The sequence below is a fragment of the Schistocerca piceifrons genome, chromosome 5, assembly GCF_021461385.2.
Source record: "Schistocerca piceifrons isolate TAMUIC-IGC-003096 chromosome 5, iqSchPice1.1, whole genome shotgun sequence".
In the NCBI taxonomy this organism is placed as follows: Eukaryota; Metazoa; Arthropoda; class Insecta; order Orthoptera; family Acrididae; genus Schistocerca; species Schistocerca piceifrons.
This window is the reverse complement of record NC_060142.1, coordinates 691572150-691598020: the sequence shown is the minus strand read 5'-3', so window position 1 is coordinate 691598020 and position 25871 is coordinate 691572150. Positions and strand designations below refer to the sequence as shown.

Sequence of the window (25871 nt, the reverse complement as noted above, 5' to 3'; positions counted from 1 at the left end):
CTTGACTTACTTTTTAGTTTCTACATATTTTATTTTCTAACCTGTTTATTTTTCACTGTCCCCCTCCCACCTCTATTACATACAATGTTCTTAGCTTTTCACTCGTATTAACTATTGTACGATGTTTCAGCACCAATCTCTGTCTTGCATATTACCCTATCTTCCACCTGTTAGCTCTCAGGTTTTCAAATCTCATCCAGTGCAGTCCTTGTCACCCTGTCCAGTAAGTCTCCCTGACACAAGGTTCTGGATGACTTCTCTGAACTCTACCCCTTTTCCTGAACCTCACCTCTCTTCGTCCCCCTTAAGCCCTTCTGCCAAAAGAAGGACTTACTAGCTCTTAAAGCTTTCAAACTTTAATACCTTTTATATGTGTTCCCCTGCCGCTGCTTGGTGAGTAGATTTTTTTATCTATCCAGTTACTTAAACGATATGTTATATGAGAGTGTGCAAATGTTGTTTTGGGACAAAACTGTGCTATCACAACAGAAAACAGAAATTCTTAGGTCAGAAAAGGATATCAGAACAATATATGGTGTCACTTCATGAACTTAGTGCAGGCAATTGTCCAAGCAACTTGGAACAGTAACTCTTTTTATCTCTGTTCATATGGCTGTCTAAGATTATGTACTGATTCAAAAGGAGTTGCAACATTCACTTGGTGAACATTAGTCAGGAAAAAAAAAATTAGTCTGGATGCAATGTCTTGATTCATGTACAGAAAGATGTGCATTATTCTGCAGGATCCATGTACATCCATACATCATGTTCCATAATTCACACCCCAAAGGAGACCCTTCAGTGGTGTGGAACAAGTCAGATCATACATCAGTTGGCAGGGGCAGTCTCTGCAGGCCACTGCTGCAAAATACGCTAATAACAAGTGCTAATCTACTCTTTAATTAGCTTTCCAGCATTACTATAAAGTGTTATAAAAAAAGAAAGATATTGACTACTAACTTTAAGGATTTCCTTGTGCCACATTAGTTTTATTCTGCACAGAGGGCCCTTGTCCACAGATGAATGCTGTCTGTCTTTTTTGGTTAGTCTCAGATAATCACACATGAAACAGAGAAAGCATTGAGCAGATCACATTCTCTCTCCCCCTCCCCCCTCCCCACTCCATCTCTTCCCTCTCCCCCTCCCCCCTTCTCAAACCTGACTTTGAAAAATGGTTGTATTCAATAGAGCATGTTTTGTATTTATTGATAAAAGGGAGAAACTTAGGAAGTGAAGGGGGGGTGGGGGGGGGGGGGGCTAGATGGAGATGCTGGAAAATGTAAAATTATTTGAAGCTACCATGCCAGAGGGAGGGGCGGAGATAAACAAGAAATTTAGTGGGAAGGGATTTGGGAGAGGAGCAAAATGTAATGGTGCAGGACAGAGGTCTATAGAGAACAGATGCAATGGGAGACTAAGGAGATTGTTTGACAAATAATTCTCCAGTAAACAATTTGGAGAAGATTGCTAGAGGCAGGGATTCATGGTGAGGCAGAGGGGTCAAACTGAATGGTATGGGTTGAAGCAACTAGTGAAATTGATCTGGTTGTACTGAAAAAATGTACTATGGAATTAGGTCATCAAACTTTCCCTGTGCCACAATTTGCCATTGCCATTCGTAAGGTAGCAGATGATTGGTACTCATATTCACATCTAAAGTTTCTAGTGGCTGCTGTCACAGACTGGGCTACTTTTATAGCCGTAGCCTTGAATTACAGAGAGGAAAAAAATTTACCAACTATAAGGATTTTGTACAAACAAATTGCTTTGAAACATGCACATAAGCTTTCTGACCTTATCTTACCTAGGCTTTTGCATGAGACTAGGCATTGAGCGAAACACGCACATCAGAGGGTGTGATAAGCACTATCCATGCTTTCATTGACACTCGAACATAAGTTCATGGTGGTGGCAGCATGCTGTTGAGATTGGGGATGCTTAACTCGCACCTGTTAAGGTGACAGTACTGTGTGGCTTTGTAGTTTCATTGTTGCAACAGTGAAGCAAATTCATTGTGATGAGCTCTTGTGCTAAATGAGCCTATCTTGCTAAATGAGCCAGTCTGATGTTCATTGTGCAAATAATAATTCTTTTTGCTGTCAGAGATTAAATCTTATATTACTGCAGATTTAAGAAAAACTAATATTTGTGGTATTTTTAAGCATTTTTTAAACACTTTCATCAGGGAAATAAGGTAAGCAGAAAGTGACTCTTTTCTCTAAAGAGAGAAAAGTCACTTAATGTATTAGGAGAGAAAAGGCGCAGGAAACAATCAGAATTATCAGTGTATGTTCAGATTACTTAGTGTTCATGATCATGAGCTGATGGCAATTAATAGGTCACGGGTAGAGGTCACAGATGGGAGCTGAAACTATGAGAAAAATATAGACAAGTCATTAGGACAAAAATGTAATTAATGTAAATATATACCATAGCAACAATTTAATTTATTTTATTATATCTGTAAGGCGCTTATGAGGATTGTATCCTTGGCTGAGGGTGTTCCTTAATATTTGTCAGGACTACTGCAGATATGAGGGCCATGAGGCACACAAATCTACACACTAATAAGAGTTATTTGCCATCACCACTTCGTTTCAATGAAGAGATTTATAATAACGTGCTCACCACGCTGACCCGTCATAACTGTGTCTGACGTCCTACCATGAATAAATATGGATTTGTCAATACTCCATTGTGAGTCAAAAGACACACAATTCCATGTTGGAAACTGTTCTGGTTGTGCAGGCGGCCAGCGACACGACTACTTTCGTACCCGCATGTGGCAGTCCTGACCCTTACACCCCCCCTCTCCCCCCAAAGAAGATGAGCTACTGAATGTGATTCTAGACAACCACCTGGGCGTCATGAATCCATTCGCCCATTGTTACATCAGAAGGCATTGCCTCATTTATTTCATTCGCAGACACAATAACAATTGGTACTGATGTGTGAGCTTTCAAACTCACAACTTGATACATGACTTGCACTGTAGACACAAGACACACAAATCAAAATAACAACAACACAGTACTGACAATTACCAGGTGTACTGATATGAAATGAGCGTTAAGATACAAATGTGTCGATAGGGAACATTTGTTGTGAACGAGCCTTATTTTATTTATTTATTTTTATTTTATTTTTATTTGTTGTTGTTGTTGTTGTTGTTGGTGTGACATCTGTCAAAGATATTTAGTATACATCAGGTCATGGAACAAACAACATCATATGTTTTCATCATGTTAACACATTAATTTTTTTGTTTTCATTTGAAAAAAAAAGTGCTACAGAGTTGCATCGAATGTTTGTCGAGGCATATGGTGATCATGCTCTATCAGAAGCGACGTGCAAAAGATGGTTTCAACAGTTCAGAAATAATGATTTTGATGTAAGAAATGAAGAACGTGGAAGACCACCAAAAAAAGTTTGAAGACACTAAATTGCAAGCAATATTGGATGAAGATGATACTTTTAGTCAGAAGCAAATGGCAGCAATGCTAAATGTTGCACAACAAACAATTTCTGACCGTTTGAAAGCTATGGGAAAGATCCAAAAGTGTGAAAAATGGGTGCCACATGAATTGAATGAAAGACGGATGGGAAACTGAAAAACCATTTGTCAAATTTTGCTTCAAAGACATGAAAGAAAATCAGTTTTGCATCGAATTGTTACTGGCGATGAAAAATGAATTTATTTTAAGAATCCTAAACGGGAAAAATCATGGGTTAATCCGGGACAACCATCAGCATTGACTGCAAAACCAGATCGATTTGGCAAGAAGACAGTTCTCTGTGTTTGGAGGGATCAGAAAGGTATGGTGTATCATGAGCTTCCAAAACCCGGCAAAACTGTGAATACTAATCATTACAGACAACAAATGATCAATTTGAACTGTGCATGGATCGAAAAAAAGATCAGAATGGGCCAGAAGACATGGCAAAGTAATTTTTTTACACGACAATGCACATGCACACAAAGCAAAACTGGTTCAGGATACAATCAAAACACTTGGCTGGGAGCTGCTACCCCACCCGCCGTATTCACCAGACTTGGCCCCTTCTTTCTACCATTTGTTTTCATCAATGGGGCACGCATTGGCTGAGGAACACTTCGATTCCTACGAAGAAGTCGAAAATTGGGTGTCTGATTGGTTTGCTTCAAAAGATGAACATTTCTAGTGGCGTAGTGTCCACAAATTGCCAGAAAGGTGGTCAGAATTTATAGAAAGCAATGGTCAGTACTTTGAATAAAATGTTTTTACTTTTCAATTCAAAATTAGTGTTTCATTTTCACAAAAAAACGCTCATTTCATACCGGTACAACTGGTAAGTGTGGATTAACATTACTTGAAGATCCAAAAGAGTCAATCCTATTTGCTGCTTGAATGAAATTCAGCTCATTGTTAGTTGTCATCATAAATTATAAGAATGAACAGGGTAAATCATGGTAGATGTAGCATCGAATATACGTTCAGTTAGCAGCAATATCTCTAAGAACTGGTCTGGATGCAGTTGTACAGAAATAAGAAATCAGTTGAACTACTTTCTAGAGTTGTTTTTAAATTAAGAGCATCAATTCCAGCATTCGATACACTTCAGAAATTCTTAAAAGCAGTGTGTTTAAATCTAAGTGAGCACTTACAGTGTTTAATCCTTCGAAGAGCTCGTGGATTATTGCATTCATCTCACCAAGAATCATGTTGAAATGCATAAGAAGTTGCTTTACAATTTGTTCAGTAAAACTGTGTGATTAGTAATGGTTATTTACATATTCCTTAATACAGTTCTTTCATTAGGCAGGTTAATTGAATTCGTACTGGACTGTTGTTCAAGGGCTACAATTTTGTCTTGAACGTCCAATAGATCTCAGCTTGTTAAAGTGCCGAATACAGTAGAAGGACACTTCCTCCAAAATCAAACCAGGCACTTTTGTGCTTAATCAAGATTTTATGTGGCAAAAGGTTTAAGAAACAGTTAATTTCTTTTTCATAATTAGCAAACGTACACTCTGCATACATTTTGGCAGTAATCCAGTTGTTATACCAAGTCATTCCTATTTCCAAAACTGTGTCATTATCTTTGACTGAACAAGTCAAATCAATTTGCATTTTAATAGAATTGAATTGTTGTGGGATCTCACTCAAATTGAATTTAAGTACAAGGTTAGATTTATTTGTTGAAACTACCATGTTCGATCCTTCTAGTACTAGAAGGTGTCAGATAGATTATATAATGGTAAGACAAAGATTTAGCAACCAGGTTTTAAATTGTAAGACATTTACAGGGGGGATGTGGACTCTGACCACAATCTATTGGTTATTAACTGTAGATTAAAACTGAAGAAACTACAAAAAGGTGGGAATTTAAGGAGATGGGACCTGGATATACTGACTAAACCAGGGGCTGTACAGAGTTTCAGGGAGAGCATAAGGGAACAATTGACAGGAATGGGTGAAAGAAATACAGTAGTAGAAGAATGGGTAGCTCTGAGGGATGAAGTAGTGAAGGCAGCAGAGGACCAAGTAGGTAAAAAGACGAGGGCTAGTAGAAATCCTTGGGTAACAGAAGAAATATTGAATTTAATTGATGAAAGGAGAAAATATAAAAACGCAGTAAATGAAGCAGGCAAAACGGAATACAAACGTCTCAAAAATGAGATCGACAGGAATTGCAAAATGGCTAAGCAGGGTTGGCTAGAGGACAAATGTAAGGATGTAGAGGCTTATCTCACTAGGGGCAAGGTAGATACTGCCTACAGGAAAATTAAAGAGACCTTTGGAGAAAAGAGAGCCACTTGTATGAATATCAAGAGCTCAGATGGAAACCCAGTTCTAAGCAAAGAAGGGAAAGCAGAAAGGTGGAAGGAGTATATAGAGGGTCTATACAAGGGTGATTTACTTGAGGACAATATTATGGAAATGGAAGAGGATGTAGATGAAGATGAAATGGGAGATACGATACTGCGTGAAGAGTTTGACAGAGCACTGAAGGACCTGAGTCAAAACAAGGCCCCGGTAGTAGACAACATTCCATTAGAACTACTGACAGCCTTGGGAGAGCCAGTCCTGACAAAACTCTATCATCTTGTGAGCAAGATGTATGAGACAGGCGAAATACCCCCAGACTTCAAGAAGAACATAATAATTCCAATCCCAAAGCAGCTGCAAAATACTAACGCGAATTCTTTACAGACAAATGGAAAAACTGGTGGGAGCCGACCTCGGGGAAGATCAGTTTGGATTCCGTAGAAATGTTGGAACACGTGAGGCAATACTGATCTTACGACTTATCTTAGAAGAAAGATTAAGGAAAGGCAAACCTACATTTCTAGCATTTGTAGACTTAGAGAAAGCTTTTGACAATGTTGACTGGCATACTCTCTTTCAAATTCTAAAAGTGGCAGGGGTAAAATACAGGGAGCAAAAGGCTATTAACAATTTGTACAGAAACCAGATGGCAGTTATAAGAGTCGAGGGGTATGAAAGGGAAGCAGTGGTTGGGAAGGGAGTGAGACAGGGTTGTAGCCTCTCCACGATGTTATTTAATCTGTATTTTGAGAAGGCAGTAAAGGAAACAAAAGAAAAATTCGGAGTAGGTATTAAAATCCGTGGAGAAGAAATAAAAATGACATTGTAATTCTGTTAGAGACAGCAAAGGACTTGGAAGAGCAGTTGAACGGAATGGACAGTGTCTTGAAAGGAGGATATAAGATGAACATCAACAAAAGCAATTGCTATTTGGGGAGCAAAATAACTGATGATGGTAGAAGTAGAGAGGATATAAAATGCAGACTGGCAATGGCAAGGAAAGCGTTTCTGAAGAAGAGAAATTTGTTAACATTGAGTAGAGATTTAAGTGTCAGGAAGTCGTTTTTGAAAGTATTTGTATGGAGTGTAGCCATGTATGGAAGTGAAACATAGACGATAAATAGTTTGGACAAGAAAAGAATAGAAGCTTTTGAAATGTGGAGCTACAGAAGAATGCTGAAGGTTAGATGGGTAGATCACATAACTAAGAGGAGGTATCGAATAGAATTGGGGAGAAGTGGAGTTTTTGGCACAACTTGGCAAGAAGAAGGGACAGGTTGGTAGGACATGTTCTGAGGCATCAGGGGATCACAAATTTAGCATTGGAGGGCAGCATGGAGGGTAAAAATTGTAGAGGGAGACCAAGAGATGAATACACTAAGCAGATTCAGAAGAATGTAGGTTGCAGTAAGTACTGGGAGATGAAGGAGCTTGCACAGGATAATTAGCATGGAGAGCTGCATCAAACCATTCTCAGGACTGAAGACAACAACAACATCATGTTTGATTGTGGTTCAAACACAGCATCTGTTGCTGTGGCACTACTATTATAGCATTAGTAGAACACATTGTAATAACAGAAATTAGAATTACAGCAAACATGGTTAATTATTTCTAAACACTAGAAATAAACAACGAATATAATACAAATGTGTTTCTTGTGGTAACCTGTGGAGTAAGATTTAGTTACACGTGCACACTTTAGGTAGTAACTGCAATCTATATTTGCACAACACATTCATATGTGCAAATGGCTGAGAAATAAACACATCTTTTACACTCACTCACACTACACACGTCTACGAAGATTGTAGGGGTGTCTGGGACTTGATCACTCGATGTATAGCGATGCCTCAGTCTTGGAAGTCTGAACTGTGACCTTGCGCTGCTTGTGTCCTGGATTTAGGAACACCTGGTTAGGCCCTAGGTTTGTCCCTGTCGTCGTCTCGTGATGCTGCAGGAAGTCTACTCAGAAATGGCTTTGCACAATTGACATGAATGACAGTCAAATAAAAAGGCAGTTGGAGTCTTAAGAGTGGCTAGTGGCAACACCTCCAAGATCAGATATGGTCCTTTCCAAAACTTCTTAACTTTTTGACCTAACCCTTCTTTAACACCACAGATCTCTGGCTTGATACTGTGGCAAAACTGCTTGGTGACCATGTTGTTTTATTTGCTGCAGAAAAGGTTGATGATTCCACCATTTCATTCCCTTCCATTCCTTCTTTAGCTTATGTGCTAATTGCTTTATATATTCATTGCTAATTCCAGTGGTTAATAGTGGAAAGTCCAAGTGTGTATGCATTCTGCATTGTAAGCGCTCAACGAAGTACGGAAGACACACGTCCCAATTGTCATGCTTGCTACTTACATAGTTGCTAATCATCTTAATGATAGTTCTGTGAACTCGCACAATGTGTCCATTTCCGTATGGGTGTGGTGGTGTAGTTCTTAGTTGTGTTATTTGCATTTGCTTACAAGTCTGTTTAAGCAATTCACTCATGAAATTTGATCCTTGGTCACTGATTATTGTTAATGGTGGTCCAGACTTCAGAATCCACTCCTTTACGAAAACCTTAGCCACAGTGTCGGCACTCTGATCAGGTATTGGTATCAGGAGATGATGTCTGGAGAAATGATCTAACATGGTCAATATGTATTTATTACCATCTGTAGTCTTAGGCAAAGGTCCAGCGACATCAAGTCCAACACTTTCGTATGGTTCACTAGTCTCTGGCAGTTCTTGTAATAATGCCTTAGTTTTTCCGAATTATAATGTCTGTTGCAGGAATCACACTGTGAAACAAGCTCAGAACTGTCAGCTTTACGTCTTGGCCACCAATATACCTCAGCTATTTTAATGTTTGTTGCTTTCTTACCACAGTGTCCAGATAATGAAGAGTCATGCTGTTCCATCATGATTTTGTACTCTCCAGTGCTTTCCGGAATAATTAGGTGGTTTTCTTTACTAGTTATCTTGTACGGCAGTCCACCTATTTCGACAAAACATTGATCTTTTTCGATATTTTGCATTGTGGATGCTCCTCCTGAACTGCTTTTAACTTTTCCTCGCAAGTTATTGTAACACAGACATGTACCTTTCAGCTCGTTGCGTCAGCATTTACGTGTAATTTACCAGGTTGATGAATAACTTTAAACTGAAACTCACTGAGTCTCAAAGCCCACCTACATTGTGTGGAACTTGGGTCTTAAAGCACAATAGCCATTTAAGTGCGGCATGGTCTGTAACCATTGTGAATTCTCTTCTTGTCAAAAAACATCTGTTATGTGTTACACCAAAAACCAAAGCACAAAGCTCCATTTCTGTTGTAGAATAATTACATTCTGCTTTGTTTAATCGTCTGGATGCAAATGATATTGGTTGTTTATGGCCATCAGTTTCTTTAGACAAACTACCATCAACAGAAAATTTTGAAGCATCTGTTGAAACAATGAATGGCTTGCTGAAATGTGGATAGGCTAACACTGAAGCTGTGGTTAGGGCAGTTTTAAGGTTTTCTATTGCCGTCATGCATTCTGATGACCAATTGTGTATATCCCCTTTTCAGTAGCTGTGTCATTTGATGTGCTATATTTGCATAAGCGGCAATGAAATGCCTATAGAAGTTTGCTAATCCTAAGAATGATTGTAATTCTGTGGTTCCAGAAAATTCTTGACAGCTTCAATTATGTTGGATCGGGACAGACGCCTTCACTAGTTGATAACATGTGTAAGGCAGTTCAGTTGCTTTTTTGTGCAAAGTGACATTTATCTATAGACAAGGACAGTGTTGCGCTGCTTATAAGTTCGAAAACTGCTTGAAGTGTCTCTGTATGCTGCTTCATGTTTTCATTGAAAATTATTACATCTTCGATGTATATAAGAGCTTGTGTTGGTGTGAACCCTGGTAAAACGGAATCCATCTGGTGATGAAAGGTGGCTGGCGCATTGCGAAATCCAAATGGGATATGCAAGTATTTATACACTCCTATGGTAGTAACAAACGAAGTTTTCACTCAATCAACTGGATGCAGTGTCAGCTGATGATATCCACTTGTTAGATCACAAACCAAAAAAATTTGACATCTGGAGTAATACAGGGCTTCTACCAGATTTGGTATGAAGTAAATGTCTGGTGTGGTTACTGCACTCAGAGCATGATAATCCACTCAAAAATGGAACTGTGGTTCTCCAGAAACAGATTTATTCTGAACTTCTGAACAATGACAACCGGTGAACACCATGGTGGATCTGCAGGATCTCTTGGTTCTGTAATTCCGGTCTCCAGTTGTTCTTTAACCATTTCTTCTACCAGCTCTCTCTGACTAAATGGTTCTGTAAGGTCTCTGGGTGATTGGTGATGCATTTCAGGTACGTATATGATGCTGAACCAGATGAGTGACAGATAAATTGTAACGCTCTTGGAAAAGATATGCATGCTCCAATAACACAAGTGCTAGAATCTTCTACTCTTCAGCTGTCAAATGTTCCGTCTTCTGCCAAATCTTGCTCTATATTTGTTCTACTCTTCAGCTGTCAAATGTTCTGTCTTCTGCCAAATCTTGCTCTATATTTCTATTTCGAATCTTTGCTGCAATTTTTCAGCACTGCTAGTAAAATCTGTCTTTGTAACTGTGAAGTGTGAAACTTCATTTGGGATCACTTTTATTTATGCTTGACACTTCAGCAACTTTTGTTCCTCATGGCAGTACAGTGTCTTCATCGCTCATGTTAGTTATTGTTATTGGCACTAGCTACATTGTGTCTCACCATTGTAGCTCCGCCAACACTTCCGGCAACATAACAATGCATTTTGTCCAGTAACTCACACTTATCTGACAGCTCGGTCAATAACAAAGTTCCTTCATTGAATCGGGGTGAATTGACTTTGATATAGATTATTCCTGTTCCCTGGGGAATTTGCTGAGGCTGATCAATCTTTACATTGACTCGAAGGGTTTGAGCTGATGCGTCGGTAAGTTGATTGATCCCACGACATCAGTGTTTCTGCTACTTTGAGTACAATCTGAAGAATGATTTTGTAGGTCGTAGTTTCTACAGCTTAGTGTTATCCTTCTATCAGTGAAAAATATCTCAGCCCCGTTAGCGGTCAAAAAATCAAATCCAAGTACACCACCGTAGCGCGTTTCATTATTTGTAACTACTTGCACCCTTGCGTGTATTTTTCTTGGCCTAAACATAATTCTTTGTCACCATCTCCGTGGTTACGTATGTTCCTGCCGTTTAACCAATGCACCTTTAGCTATGGCAGTCTTAACTTATCCCTTTTGTCAATGTAACACCACATCAGTGAGTTATGTGCTCCCGTGTCAATAAGTAGCTTGATCTGTCATCCACAATATACAGCATTCATCACAAAGTCATTGTCGATCTAATTTTCGGTGGAGCTAACAGGAATCACTGTCTCGGGCAGGGGGCAGACGATGTGGTGGCCCATATGTCCCAGCACTCATTTAATGCTCTGCCAAGTTGTCTGTTGCTTGCTTTACTCTTTCTCTTATTGTGGCAATCTCTCGATATGTGACCCTTTACCCCACAGTTGTCACAAAGTCATCTTAATTGACCAGTCTTGTTACATCTGTAACATTCTGCATTTGTGTTGAATACATGGCGTTCTTCTTTTCGCATATCATTTAGTCATCTTTTGCTTCCACGAAGCTAACAGCTGCTTCTACTACTTCCTGAAAGGTCTTCCATCGCCCCAGACTGACTGCCTTGCCTACTTCCTAGGCATACATCCCATGAATGAATGTGTCTAACGCTCTCTGATCGGCTTCGAGGAGCTTTGAGCAGCTCTTATATTTGAGAGTTAAAGTTTTGAATTCTGTCAGTAAACTGCTCAATAGATCCGTCCCGTCACATTCGTAGACTATAGAGTTGTTGTCTGTAGAATCTGGTAGCATTTTTGCGTATGAATCTCTGAACTACCACCACTTGGAGTTCATTGTAATTTTCTGATTTCACACAAGTGGTCTTTGCACTGATGAAATCTTGTGCGGCTTCTTGAATTATTAATTTAGCAACTGCCAATTTATCTGAATCAGTCCACGAAACCAACAAGGCAGGTCCTTCGAGTTTATGGAAGAATACTTGTACGTCTTCCTCGGGTTAACCGCTAAACACTGGTACTCATGGCAATAATGAGAAATGGTTTATGGGGCCAGCATTGCAAGAGCTATCATTTGACAAGTCATGTGAAAGGCTGCACCCATTTTTGTCTGCTTTAACCTTTGAATCTCTTTCCTCAAATTGTTCATAACGGTTTGAGATCGGCTGTGTCACCCAGGTTAGATTCTGCATACTGATTTATGTACGCCAGCAAAATCACACTATTAAGGCAAAAGTTATAGGAATCCATTGCTGCTTTTCGTATTGGATCCAAATTTAAGTAGACTAACCAGGATTCCAGTGTTGGATGACCCCAGATTGTCGGATGAGGTCCCCACTGCTGCTGCTGCTGCTGATGATGATGATTCACCATGGAGACATATTATCAGAAACTCGGAAATTCTCGAAAGTTCAGACATCACTGCACCTCCTCAGGACTGTAGCATTCCACAATTGGTTCCCACACTGCCACCACTTCAGTACGGCATTTATGAGGTTTGTATCCTCATCTGAGGGTCTCCCTTGCTATTTTTCAGGATTATTGTGGGCATTGGGTCCATGAGGTACAGAAATACGCGAGCTACGAGTTATTAGCAATCACCATTTCATTTTAATAAAGAATTTCATAACATGCTCACTATGCCAACCTGTAATGATTGTGTCTGATGTCCTACTATGAACAAATATGGATTTGTCAGTACTGCATTGTGAGTTGAAATAGGCATAATTCTGAGTCGGAACCACACGTGTTGGGAACTGTTGTGCCCGTGCAGACGGCCAGCAATGTGACATGACAACTGCGTGTGTGAGGCACTCTACAGCCACTGTATACAGACACCATAGTTCGTCAGCATTCCCTGATACCGCCAGCTCACATTTGTACCCGTACATGCCAGCTGCGTCCAAGCCTGTGACCGTTACATATCTACATTTATTTCCTGTTGCATTTTTCAGGTGGTTGTTTTCCTCTTTACAATATACAGGGTGTATACGACCTGGGACAACCAGGAGATCCGGGAAAAACCCGGGAATTTTTTCATCCGGGAGAAAACCCGGGAATTGTTTAGAATTCCGGGAATTTTTCATCGTTTTAGATTTCAGTTAAATTTTTGTGATTTTGAGTGGTAAGAACCAATAGAACCAATACTCAGCAAAGGATATTACTGTACCCCGCTACTGCAGAATAACACTGCTGCAACGAAACATGAACGGGAGAAAAAAAAAACTTAAGTTGCAAAGGAAATGCGCCATATACAGCAACATAACACAGTGCTCATACAAGCATCTGCCAACAGCAAAGTGTGTCAAAAGCTTTAGGAAGACTATGCAATGATTCATAACGACAGATTGCCTCTGATGAGCGTGACGTGACAACTGTTGACGTTAGATTATTGAGCAGTTGCGGGCGGGCTCTTGGGCATTCGCAGTTGAGTCGCGTATGAGAGATTTTGAGTGGTGACAGAAGTGTGGCTGGGCGCCACTATCTAGTATTGCCCCGGTTCGGAAATATCGTACATCCGGGGCTGATGCACAGAGCAATCTGAGTTGTGGTGGGGAGGTGGGTCGTCTCCACGTGACCTGCGTTTACGTTCAGTGATTTTGTTGTTTCCTTTTTGTTTATTGCTCTCATGTAATATGATAACAAAACAGATTTTTGTGGTCAGGAGCTATTGAATGAATTAAAATACGTTCGCATAATTACAGATGGCTAAAATATGTCATTAGTTTCAGATTTTATTTCCACCTTTCTGACAGTCAAGCATTAATCGCCTTGCAGTACAACGAAGTTATCTTTTTCAGTTTGCTAAAAAGAGTTGGCTTTTGTTAATCTTTTCTGCTGAGGCAGTCAGCTTATTTGAAACTAACTGTTTAATTTCACACTGTTGGCTGGTTTCAACTGTTCTCTGATTTCAAGTGCACATATGACATTATGCCATAATAAATAAGCAAACATAAGATAATACAGTACTGGTACTCAAAGAAAATTTGCATCCGAATCTGGACATACTAATGTACACTTTAAGACGAATTATGCATTTTATTATGATACACGAAATTCTGATCCTCTTGAAGTATCCATTGATGTCTTGTTTCTTTTATGACATAATGTAAGATCTTTTAATGTTTTACACATACGGACATATGGCCTTCCTGCGTCATCGCATGGTGATCACTGTTATCTGGCGCTCTCTTGCAACTGCTGAAACGAACCTATTTCTAACAGGTAGCGGGAAAATATTGCGATAGGTGGTTTGAAAAGCCTGACATACATTGAAAGCAAATTTCCTTTTATGCAAGATGAACTATATGCGAGAATGTACGATGAATTTCGTAAATATGAAAGCGTTTGACTCTCATTTAAAAATCAACTCTTTGAGGACAGACATTTAGAAGAATTTCGAACTCAGAAGATCACACATTTACCTTGTTGTTAAAAATTTTACTGGCACATTTGTGTGATGTATCTTAAAGTGTATCACACGCAGAAAAGATCAACATTATATGTGGAAGCTTAGCTTCTCTTTCAGCTTATTAATCTTGGAGACCAATATTATGTGTGAATGCTATGTATATTAATTTAAACCATTAACTTTCCTTATTTGTGTTTTTGCGCTACTTAAGAGTGATCTTGCTATTGGCAGACTTCATCACGTGTCCTCTGCTGTTATCAGCTGGGGAGATCACGTGACATGAGTGGGAGTGGCTTACAAAAGCGCATTGCAATCTCGATTTCAATACTGCGGAAAGTAACACACGGTATTTGTTGGAATTCAAATATATACCTTCATAATACAAAAATATGCAGCGTACATATTCCTGCACATCAAAGGTGTTTCAAAACTTGTTTTTTCCCCCGCTGAGTTTCATTTTCTAAAGTGGCGGGACATTCTACGTCGGTATATAAAACCATAAACATTCAAAGCATTAATGAGTTTTACAGTGCCAAAGAATAGTATACGGTCACTTAACACGGAAAAAGTGTATTTTCGCCCGGGAGAAAGTGTATTTTTAACCGAGAAATCCGGGAAAAGTCCAGGAATTTTTTTCCTTGTCCACGTAGACACCCTGAGTATAGTTTCCACTTCTGTCACATCCATCTTTTCTCTCATTTTTGTTGCCTTCATTTATCTTTTCTCTGTGTCGATCCAACCTCTCACACTTTGACATTGTTGTTAGGAGACATGCCGCAGCTTGTGATAAACATGAAATGCTCGGTTATCGTCATCAGCATCATCAACAGCAGCAGTAATCATTTGATATTCACTGCAGAATAAATGCTGCCTGTGGACTTCTCTTTGCATTAAGGTCTTCAGTTACATTCATCCATGCTGCTCGCGCATGTTTTCTAATGCCAGCTACCCACCTCTCATTGGTTTGTTTTCTCAGTCTTTTTGTATGTTCTGGAACCCAATGAAGAAATAATTTGGTTCATTTCTCAAAATTTTGCAATGTACTTACATTAAAAACACTAGGCAATCAAACACATATTGAGCCTTGAATGTAGGTGACATTTTTTCCACTTAGGCTGTGTATTTATTAAGTCCTCTTCTTAGTTCAGGCAAGTGTTTACAAAGAAAACTTAATGCTTTTTCCCTTCCTTAAGTCCACTGACTGATAAACCATCAACACTATAATTTGTTATGCATGATAAATGGTAAAATACCATGAAAGTTTGCTACCATTTTCATGTATATGATTCCTTGCTCTGTGTAGACACTGTGTAGGCTTTGTAAGCTAAATTAGTTATGCAATACAGCTAATGTGGGAAAATGTCACCTTCATTTGACAAATTCATGACTGGTGTCCACTCTGAAGAAGATACGGAACCTTGACAAACGCAGTGTGTGACGTTTCCTCATTTTTGACTTAATTTCATTGTCATGTTAATTTTCGTTAAACTGATCCTCTCTATTTATTACACGTGTATGTAGTTGTTTGAGTATCAATACTATGTTACTGTGAGAGAAAATGTGTTGCAAAAAGTGCAAGATTTGATTTCTCGTATTAAAAAAAAAAATTAAGATTTCTCAAAAAACAATTTGAAAGCCAGAAGTGTGAAGTGAAACTACAATGGAAAATTTCAGGTAAAAAAAACTAAAAGAATACCTGAAATAAAAAACAATTGGTCTATTTGTTTTTCACTGGGAAGATAAACTCAGTATATAAGAAACAGGCAATTTTTGCTTTATTTCAGATACTATTTTAGTTTATTTTATCATTAAAAGTGCCAAAATATTTTTGTTTTACACTCTTTAAATTTTAACTTGCAGTACATGAATTGTATTGTTTGCCGTTTCGATAATGGAATTCAGATCTTGCATTGTAGTAATTGTAGATGAGTATTGCTCGTTCTTTGTTTTCTGACCCTATCTCTTATCAATGGCTAGGTCTCTATATTATTGTGCTCTTATCAGTGGCTCAGTGACACATCAGTACTGTGTGCCAGACTATGGTAATAACCTGGACACTAGCCTCTTGTTGGTAATAGTCTTCCCAAGTGAGCTATCAAGGCCCAGCTCATGACTCATGCGCTACATGTCAGGCAGATTGTGAGTCATGCCTAGAATATGCCCACAAAACACAGAATTATTAGTAGTATTGTGGATTTCTGAATGTGGTGGTGTATTAAAACATTCTTACAACTCCTCAGTACAATATTAATTTAGAGTTGTTGTTGTTTTAAAAATATTTTAATTACCACATCATTCAACATCTTAAACACTATAAAGCCAGGATGTGTGGTTTGATGCTGTGTCTGTGTTTTGCACTGAATGCATTGTTGTTTGAAATTCTACGTGTATACCTACATCTCTATAATCGGCAAATCACCATGAAGTGCACGGTAGAAGGTACTCGCATTGTACCAGCTTGCTTTGTGTTCTATTCCTGTAGGAGCACAAGAAGAATGATTGCCTGAATGTCTCTGTGCATGGAGTAATTGTTCTGATCTATGTAGGGGATTGTAGCATATTCGTAGAATCACCATTTAAAGCCAGTTCTTGAAACTTTAACAGACTTCCTCGGGATAGTTTACGCCTATCTTCAGTAGTCCACCAGTTCAGTTCTTTCATTATCTCTGTGACGTTTTCCCATGGAGTAAACAAACCTGTAGCCATTCATGTTGCCCTTCTCTGTATACATTCAATATTCCTTGTTAGTCCAATTTGGTATGGGTCCAAACACTTGAGCAATATTCTAGCATGGGTTGCAAGAGTGATTTGCAAGCAATCTCCTTTGTAGACTGATAGTGCTTCCTCGGTATTCTACCAGCAAACAGAAGTATATCACCTGCTTAACCCACAACTGAGCTTATATGATCATTCCATTTCATATCCCTACTGAGTGTTACACCCAGGTATTTATATGAGCTGCCCAATTTCAGAGGTGACTCATTGACATTCAGATATTCATACAGCTTTGTTCAGACAATACTTCATTGTAGATAACTGCATCAGCTGCAAAAAGCCTGATGTTATTATTAATATTGTCTGCAAAATCATTATTATACAGCATGGGTCCCAGCACACTGTCCTAGGGTACACCCAATGCTACTTCTACATTTGACGATGACTCTGCATCCAAGATAACGTGTTGTGTCCTCCGCTGTATGTACTAAGGCAATTTCTCACAGTTCATATGAACAAACATAAAGTTGTGAGTTTCATTTCTCCCTACTTTTCCCAGTAATTTTGTAAAAAGGTGATACAATCAATTTCACACTTCCTACAGTTAGTCCTCTGAAAAAAATTTGCATAAAAAATTTTAATTCTACTGCATCTGTTGTTCATGACATTATGGAAAATTTAGTAATGTTTTCTGACTGTCATAGGTTTTGTTCTACAACTATTTGTAACAATTTATTGCTGGAACCTACTTTTGCCTTTTGAGCCAGGACCTTGTAAGCCTCATGAGAAGTAGTTACTGTCGATGCATATATCAAATCGTAACCATAATGCAGATTAAACTGATATAATGTACAGTCCATCTCCAGTGATGAAACCTCATTCTCATTATTTAATGCAAGGAAATACAGTTTTCACCATATGCTTACATAAATTCTGCTAACAGTTGCTTAAAATCAGGATTGTTACTAATATAATGTCCCCTTCATAGATACGTAACTGATTTTGCTTCATCACATATAATACTGTGTTTTGTCTGTTGTAAAGTTTTCTACTGTCTGCAATGATAGTAATTTTAACATTTCTGTATTGGATGTTCTCATCAAACTTTTTCTTCTTCCTTCATAATTGTGCTCCAATGCGTATTCATAATTGCTTAAATTCATTTTCCTGACACACTCTAAGTGTTCCCGGCTATTTTGTTTCAGACTTTAAATTTTTGTTGATTTTTTTTTTTTTTTTTTTAATTGTTGTACCTGTATGTATGCATGGTGTTGAACATGGTTGTGGGATGAGGTATGCAGTATTTGGTAGTAGATAGCTCTGCCTCTGTGTTTCACTTTCATAATTTAACAGAAGACAAATAAGTTTGCATTTGACCGTGCTCTTGAGTATGTAATTTGAGCAGAAGTGTGCTGCTTTCTTCTTGTTGCATATATGCTGGACATCTCCGTGCTGCTTGCCTTGGTGTAGATGGTTGTTCAAAACTATTTGCTTATTCCCTGTTTAAAATGTCAATACCATTTGTCTCAGAATTTTGTATTTGTATATTAATATGCTGCTGAAATGTGTGTAGAAGCTGTTATACATTGCTTTACATAAAGCAAAGCAACTTAAGTAACTTTCATTTTAATTTAGTTAATGTAGGAGGCTTTTTGTTTATTTTTCTATAGAGTCCTCCAATCATTCTAATGTCTTTTTTTGAAGTACGAACTTATCTAAGAGGCATGGGTTTCCTCAGCTGAATATAGGCGATTGCAAGCGATGCCGGGTGCTAGGCGGAGCCACTTGATATCTGCTATAATCTCTGCTGATCCAAGACCTGTACTCAGAGCTTGGAATTCTCAAGGTGAGGACTGGGAAAACACCTGAAGTATCTGCAAGATGAATTCTTAGTCTTGGAATAACATTTTTATTATTTTGGCAAGTGTTTTCTTTTTCTTTTTTTTACTTTTGGTGATCTTCCTGACTACAGCTGCTGTGTTGTAGGATGGGAAGTATGTACCCATTGGATCAGTTTGTGCCATTTTAACCCCATTGTGGATTTCAGTAGGACACTTTTATAATTTCTTTTTGTTTTTATGTCTCTTGAAATGAAAAGTGAAATTTATCTTGAGTTGTTTAGTATAGACTTTATTTTGATAAAGAATTATGTATGTGGGTTCCAGGCAGTGGCTTGTTGACACGTTTCATTCATCAGTTTCACAGTTTTGATTATTTTTTGTAAGATACAGGTTGTCAGCAGAAGCAAATGAGGAATTGCAAAACTGTATTAAATGCAGGTTCTGAATGTAATGGATGTTCATTGTTGTCTTCTCAGCATAAAGTCCTCATAGTTTGAAGGATGTTATATCATGAGATTGATTTTTTTCTTTGATGTTGGTGATTATAGTTTCAGTTTATTCCTGCAGTGCTTTGGGAAATTATAGTATTATTAAGATATGCCTGACAGTGACCAGTATGCAGACTTTTAGTAATCAATATTTGAGAGATTTTATGCATGACTGCATACCCTCATTGTGTTCTAGTAAGTGCTTTTGAATCAGTTGGGATATATCCCACTCCTTGCGTTTAGCAGCAACGTAACTTGCATGGCCTTATTTACAATATACTTTTGCATTTCATCAGAGCATGCGTACTAACTCTCTTCCATTGCTAAAGAATACGACTAGATCTTTTGCCAGCTACCTTGTTAGAGCTGATGTACTTCACCATTGATGCGCTTCTTTAAAAAGATGTTCATTATTAGTTTACTTTTGTTAAATACAATATTTTTGTTTAATTGTGGCACACCTGTCAAGATTTCCAAATTATGTATAAAATTTGGGGATTTGTGGTGTGTTTTATGATTGCACAGATGATTCACAGTGCCTGCATTTCCAATATTTGCACTTGTCGTTTTTACATTGTATTGAGGCATTTCAGTTTAAAATTTTGATAATCGCTTATGTTCTGGTATGCAAATTTTTGTCAAAACTCGATTAGTATGTAAAGAGCGACTTACGTTAATTTATTGTCATGCTGTGCTTTTGTCCTTTCTTTTGGTGGCAGTATTTAGGGGTTACAGCAGTGCAGCTCTGTTTTGTGTACTGAAGTTATGATGTGTATGTGAAAGTGAGGCATTGGATTGTCATGAATATGTGAGCAATAAAGTTGTTATGTTATATTCGTGATGAATAAAACTAAGAAACATTGTTATCAGTTCTATAGGATTGCAAAATGTAGAGTTTTCTTGTGATGTTCAATTGGAAGTGGGTTTTTCCTTTATGTTCCATGTAATTCCTAAAAATTAACATTGCTAACTGACAGACAGCAGATTTATGTGCTTCTTTGCTCATGTTAAATTTTTTGAAAACCAAATGCAAAGTTTAAGGAAAGCAAATACAAAGTTGAACGAAAGAAATCAGAAAATTAGATCTTTGTTACAGTTTCTCACTTTATGAACATACGGATTTTTGTTTCTGAATGTTGGCAAGTATTTTGTAGATAAGTTTCTCAAACTGTCTTTTGTGGAACACTGGTGTTCTGTGGGAAATGAATAAGTACTTCATGAAAAACTAATAATAGTGTTTCTTTTCCCCACCACCACCCCACTCCAACATTCTGATGATACTAATTACTTTTTTAAATTTTATTATGATTCCTTCATTATCATTTAAAATCGAAGTAATCACATAGTAAAACATCTTATTCTGATTTGTTAAAATTTTAATAACCTTTAAAGTAAACATTGTGTTGTGTCATACTATCAGAATTCTCAGTGTTCCGTCAGTTTGGGTACTCCTGTTGTATAGGAACCTAGGGAAATTCGTAATCAGACAGTGAACATTTTTAATAGCTGTAAGCTATTCCCAAGAGACATTATAATGTGAATGTGATGGACAAGAAACTCGAGGAATAATGCAAGCTGAGTAGTTAGTTAGTTTAAATTCTGTTACAAATATTGTATTCTAATAAGACTGCTGTATTTGCTGTTGAATGGAAAAAATATGTATCTTTTCAACTGATGCTTTCCCTTGCCCAATTTAACACAATGATGCATCGAGAACCTACAGGGCTGATTTCTGCAAGACTAATAGGATGTTCATTTGTAGCACTATTAAGATTTAACTATTATAATGTCCTTTCCAGGCTGATCAGCACCTGTCCAACAGAGCTACATCTCACCCCTGAAGTGCCATCTGGAACTGCATCTTCAGAGGTGCAGTTCTCCTCTTAGCAGTGGATAGCTTCACGGCCATTGGAGGAATACCACACCTCTGAATATGTCTGATACTTTTCCAAGTGGAACATTAGGGATGAGATGCTAGCTAATTCTTGTAGATTTGTAATAATGTTTTGTTTTCACTCATTTAGACTTGCAGCTTAATGTACAGGGAAAGGGGTTGGTCAGGGTCTGTAGTATAGAACTACGCTAACATTTACCTGGAATGCTTTGGGAAAAAGTATGAAACCCAGATTGTGATAGTTGGATCAAATACTTATTACTGCTGTGAAAGCTGTAGTATTTAGAAATTAATGAAAAAATAACACCTTGACGCAAGTGACTTAAGGCAAGATATACTAGTGCAGGACACTATGATAGGGCAGTTAATGTGATAATCAAATGTGCAGTGCTGTGGACAAAGCAGGTGCTGCCTTATCAGCCATGGAATGTTTCAAGCTTTGAAGCAGTTGTTCACCTCCAGAGCCAGTTTGCAGTTGCTCACTGAGCTCTGTCTGTCTCTGCAACGTAGCATTCCACAACAGCATTGACGTGAACCGTTCGTGCAGTTGACAGAGTAGCGAAAGCAAGTAGTAGGTGTTTGGGAGGCTAGGCAGTCATACCATAGAACTGCACTACACATGGCCCAAGGTCTCCACACTGTATAGATGTTGTTGCCAGTTGTCAGCAGAAGGTGCACGTGCCCGTCAGCCAGGGTCCAGATAGCGGCACTACACAGATGCACACCAGGACTGTCGCATCTTACAAAGTGGTGTATTGGACCGCACTGTGACTTCATGACAAATTAGGGACACTGTTGTTGTGAGGATATTACTGAGGACCATTCACAACCATCTCCGTAAAGCAGGACTACAATCCTGCATTGCCATTAGAGTGGCTTTACTTATGTGCCAGCATCGTGTAGCCCGCCTGAAGTGGTGTTGCAGTAGGTGCTTATGGAAGGATGAATGGAGGCTTGTTCTCATGAGTGATGAGAGTTGCTTCTGCCCTGTTGTCAGTGATGGTTGTACATATGTGCAATGTCATGAAGGTGAGCACCAATGTCTGGTGTGTATACAACAGAGCCACACAGGGCGTACATAGTACTAGCACTGATATTTTACGTTCCCTGTTGACTGTACGCAGATGCATAAGCCTCTGTTAGTGTGGTTGTTTGTTATCTATGTCCTCAAAAGTGTATCAATAAAATTTCCCTCTGCTGCGTCAACAAATTCTAGGTGTTCTTTTTTCATTTTCTAGTAGCGCATGTTGATAATATTTTACTTTTAAACAGAACAATAATTTATAAGCATCTCAGTTTGGATATTGCTTATAAGGAGGTTATGATTCCATGTGTTTTTTGAAAAATGTTAATCAAACACTGCCTTAACACCATTATTCTAAGCATTTATTCAGTAGCTCAAAAATAAATAATAAATTCTTTCTACTGTCTGATATGTAAATGTGAGTTTTTATTTTAAATTTCTGCTTAAGACATCTCATGTAATACAAATGTTTTGGTAATGGCGAGGCTGTTACTGCAGTTTATCAGTTTATGAATCACTAGTTACAAACATCTTTAAGAAAATGTAAATCAGGTGGCATTTATTGCATGTGGTACAATAGTTTTTATTGAAATAGTTTTTTTATTGAAAGTTGAAAATATGTTGTACATTATTTTTAAGGTGAAGATGCCAATGCCGATATAGGCACCCCTACAAAAATGTGGGGCCTAGGCGAGTTTGCTGAACAGTTGCAAGCAAAAAGGAATGGTCAGCCATTTGGTGGAGTAAGTGAAAAATAATTTTTTCCCTTCATTAATATATCTGTTACACAAAATACCATGGTTCTATTATTTTTCCATTAATGTAATAGCAGATGCACCATTTGGCTCCTTCAACACCGCTCACAGGAAGAAAGTATTTGAAGACCAAAGATCTACAACCTAATGTCACACCTCTTTCAACAGCAACACAGAGTGTCAGCCGACTACAGACACTCCTATCTGGTCGCCAGGCAGCTCCCAGTGAACCTTTGCTAGAAATTTTCAGGTATGTTTCCTAATTATTGTACTTATGTGTTTTATGTCATTCCTCATCCACAAATGCAAATAAGAGCAACCAGGTTTGTGTGTCTTGTAACTGTAATGCTTTTGAATTTACTTGGTTATATTATCACTCCTGACACACTGTGTATATTCATCAGTAAGATAGCATAAAGATAATTAGTCTGTTGAAAGATATCTAGATGCACTTTGTACTTTAAGACTGATTTGAACACCACAGTATTTGACTAGCCTCAGTCTTATAACAGATCATGCGACCTGAGACCAAGCCAATTACAGGGTACGTAGAGCTTAATGTGATAATCTAAGCTGAGGTGCAACGTGAGATTTCTCAGTTAAACAGAGCGTACCACAGTGATCCATAAGTGCCACACTATAAATCCAATGTCTGAACTGAAGTCCTAGGATTCTTCCTGTCACTTATTTTAAATATGTCTGCTTGTGTCTGTATGTGTGGATGGATGTGTGCGTGTGTGCGAGTGTATACCTGTCCTTTTTTCCCCCCTAAGGTAAGTCTTTCCGCTCCCGGGATTGGAATGACTCCTTACCCTCTCCCTTAAAACCCACTTCCTTTCGTCTTCCCCTCTCCTTCCCTCTTTCCTGATGAGGCAACAGTTTGTTGCGAAAGCTTGAATTTTGTGTGTATGTTTGTGTTTGTTTGTGTGTCTGTCGACCTGCCAGCGCTTTCGTTCGGTAAGTCACCTCATCTTTGTTTTTATATATAACTTTTACTTTGTTACTGTGATAAATGCAATACTGCACCATAGTTCAAGAGTCCACATTAAACTGTTGGTCTCCCTATGATTAGCTGGTTAAGTAAGAGCAAAGATTGAAGAAAGGCAAGGGTGTACCACCTCCAGTAGATCATGCCTAGTAAATCACTACATTGTTCCAATGAAATCGGGCTGTGTCAGTTTTACCTAGTCAAAGCATTATCAGATGAGAAAGTCATATTAACTGTTGGAAAAGAAAAGAGGTGAGAAAATTCAAAAATAATGTTCATTGAGAATTATAAGTGCAATAACAATGTCCTGTAGCTTCTATGATCAGGCTGACTGATTGTAATTAGTTTTATTAAGGTTAATTGAGAATGAATTTAATTTTTAAACAAGTCATATCATTTGAGAATAAAAGTTGGCATTAGGAGTGGGTGATGTTAGCTAATCAACAACATTCGTTTTGATTTCATCTAGACATCAGTGACTGATAATAACTGACCCGACAAGTAGACTGGCTCAAAAAGAAACATACAGGTAAATTTATTACCATATTTATTTATCAATAAATACAGCAATAATCAACATTACATAACCCATAACTTCTGATAATAACTGACTCCAAAAGTAGGCTAGCACAAAAAGAACAGAAAGAAACATACAGGTACATTTACAGAGTCCATTCAACCTGGGACAACTGGGAGGTCCGGGAAAAACCTGGGAATATTTTAGAATTTCGGGAATTTTTCATTGTTTAAGTTTCAGTTAAATTTTTGTAACTTTGACTGGTAAGAACCAATACAATTTGCTACTGCCTAATAATACTGCAGAAATAGAACGTGAACGGGGGAGGAACGAAAATAAAACTTAAGTTGTAAACAAAATGCACCATATAAAACAACAAAACACAGTGCTCAGATAAGTGCCTGCCAACAAACAAAATGTGTCAAAAGCTTTAGGAAGACTATGCAATTCTTTATACAGTGAAACCTCTTTTTAACGTTCCTCCATATAATGTTTTCCTCTATGTTACATTTTTTTTTTTTTTTCCCCGGTCCCGACTAAAAGCCCATATAAACAATGTTAAATTTTCCCCTTTACTGCGTTTCCTCTATATTACAATTTCCTCCCTGTAACGCTCATATTTTTGGAACCCTAGTCAATTATTTACCTCTTTATAACATTTAAGTGACTGGATGTAGATACATCGTTTTCTGTTCTGTGGATTCACAGTTTGCACCGGCTCGGAAAGCGCGGACTCAGTGTGTTTCATATGTCAGCGGCAGAACCTGGTCACGTGACATGTGACGCACATTGTGCTTGCGATCTTGTTGGTGCCATTTACTTTCACCCATCCACCTATCGGGCCCCATGTTTTAATTACAAAAAACTAATCATTTGATACATTGATCATTTGCAATGAATATCATATTACAGTGTTGTGAAAATTTAAAATGTCATCTATGGCACCATTCGTCAAAGCTGATTAGCGGTATCCCGATCTTCAGCAATGCCCTGTAATTATTATTTGGGAGCCTTCCTCTTTATAGTGTTTTCCTCTATACAGTGTTCAGAATTTGTCGTCCCTTGAAAAATGTTATATAGAGGTTTCACTGTAACAACAAATTGCCTGCAATGAGTGTGACATCACAACTGAGTACATTAGATGCGTTCGAGCAGTTGCAAGAAAGCTCGGGTGCATGCGTGCCGGCCGCACCAAAGACACCAGGAGAGGAACGGTGGAGGGGGTAACGGCTAGTATATATAGGACCCAAGAAGAACAGCACTGCATTCGTCAGGAACCACCTGAAGATGGTAGCGTG

General features: G+C 38.3%; 1 protein-coding gene across 4 annotated transcripts in view; it reads left to right on the top strand.

The window, feature by feature from the left end:
- LOC124798422 (retinoblastoma-like protein 1) overlaps nucleotides 1–25871 on the top strand; it is a 177932-nt gene that overhangs the window by 47589 nt on the left and 104472 nt on the right. The window contains exons 7-9 of one of the 4 annotated variants that reach the window (XM_047261825.1): nucleotides 18805–18912; nucleotides 22953–23056; nucleotides 23146–23318. In XM_047261825.1, coding sequence (XP_047117781.1) covers nucleotides 18805–18912; nucleotides 22953–23056; nucleotides 23146–23318 — 385 coding nt within the window. Of the gene's footprint in view, nucleotides 1–18804; nucleotides 18913–22952; nucleotides 23057–23142; nucleotides 23319–25871 lie in introns of all 4 variants that reach the window. The other 3 variants (XM_047261824.1, XM_047261827.1, XM_047261826.1) reach the window with 3 other exon arrangements.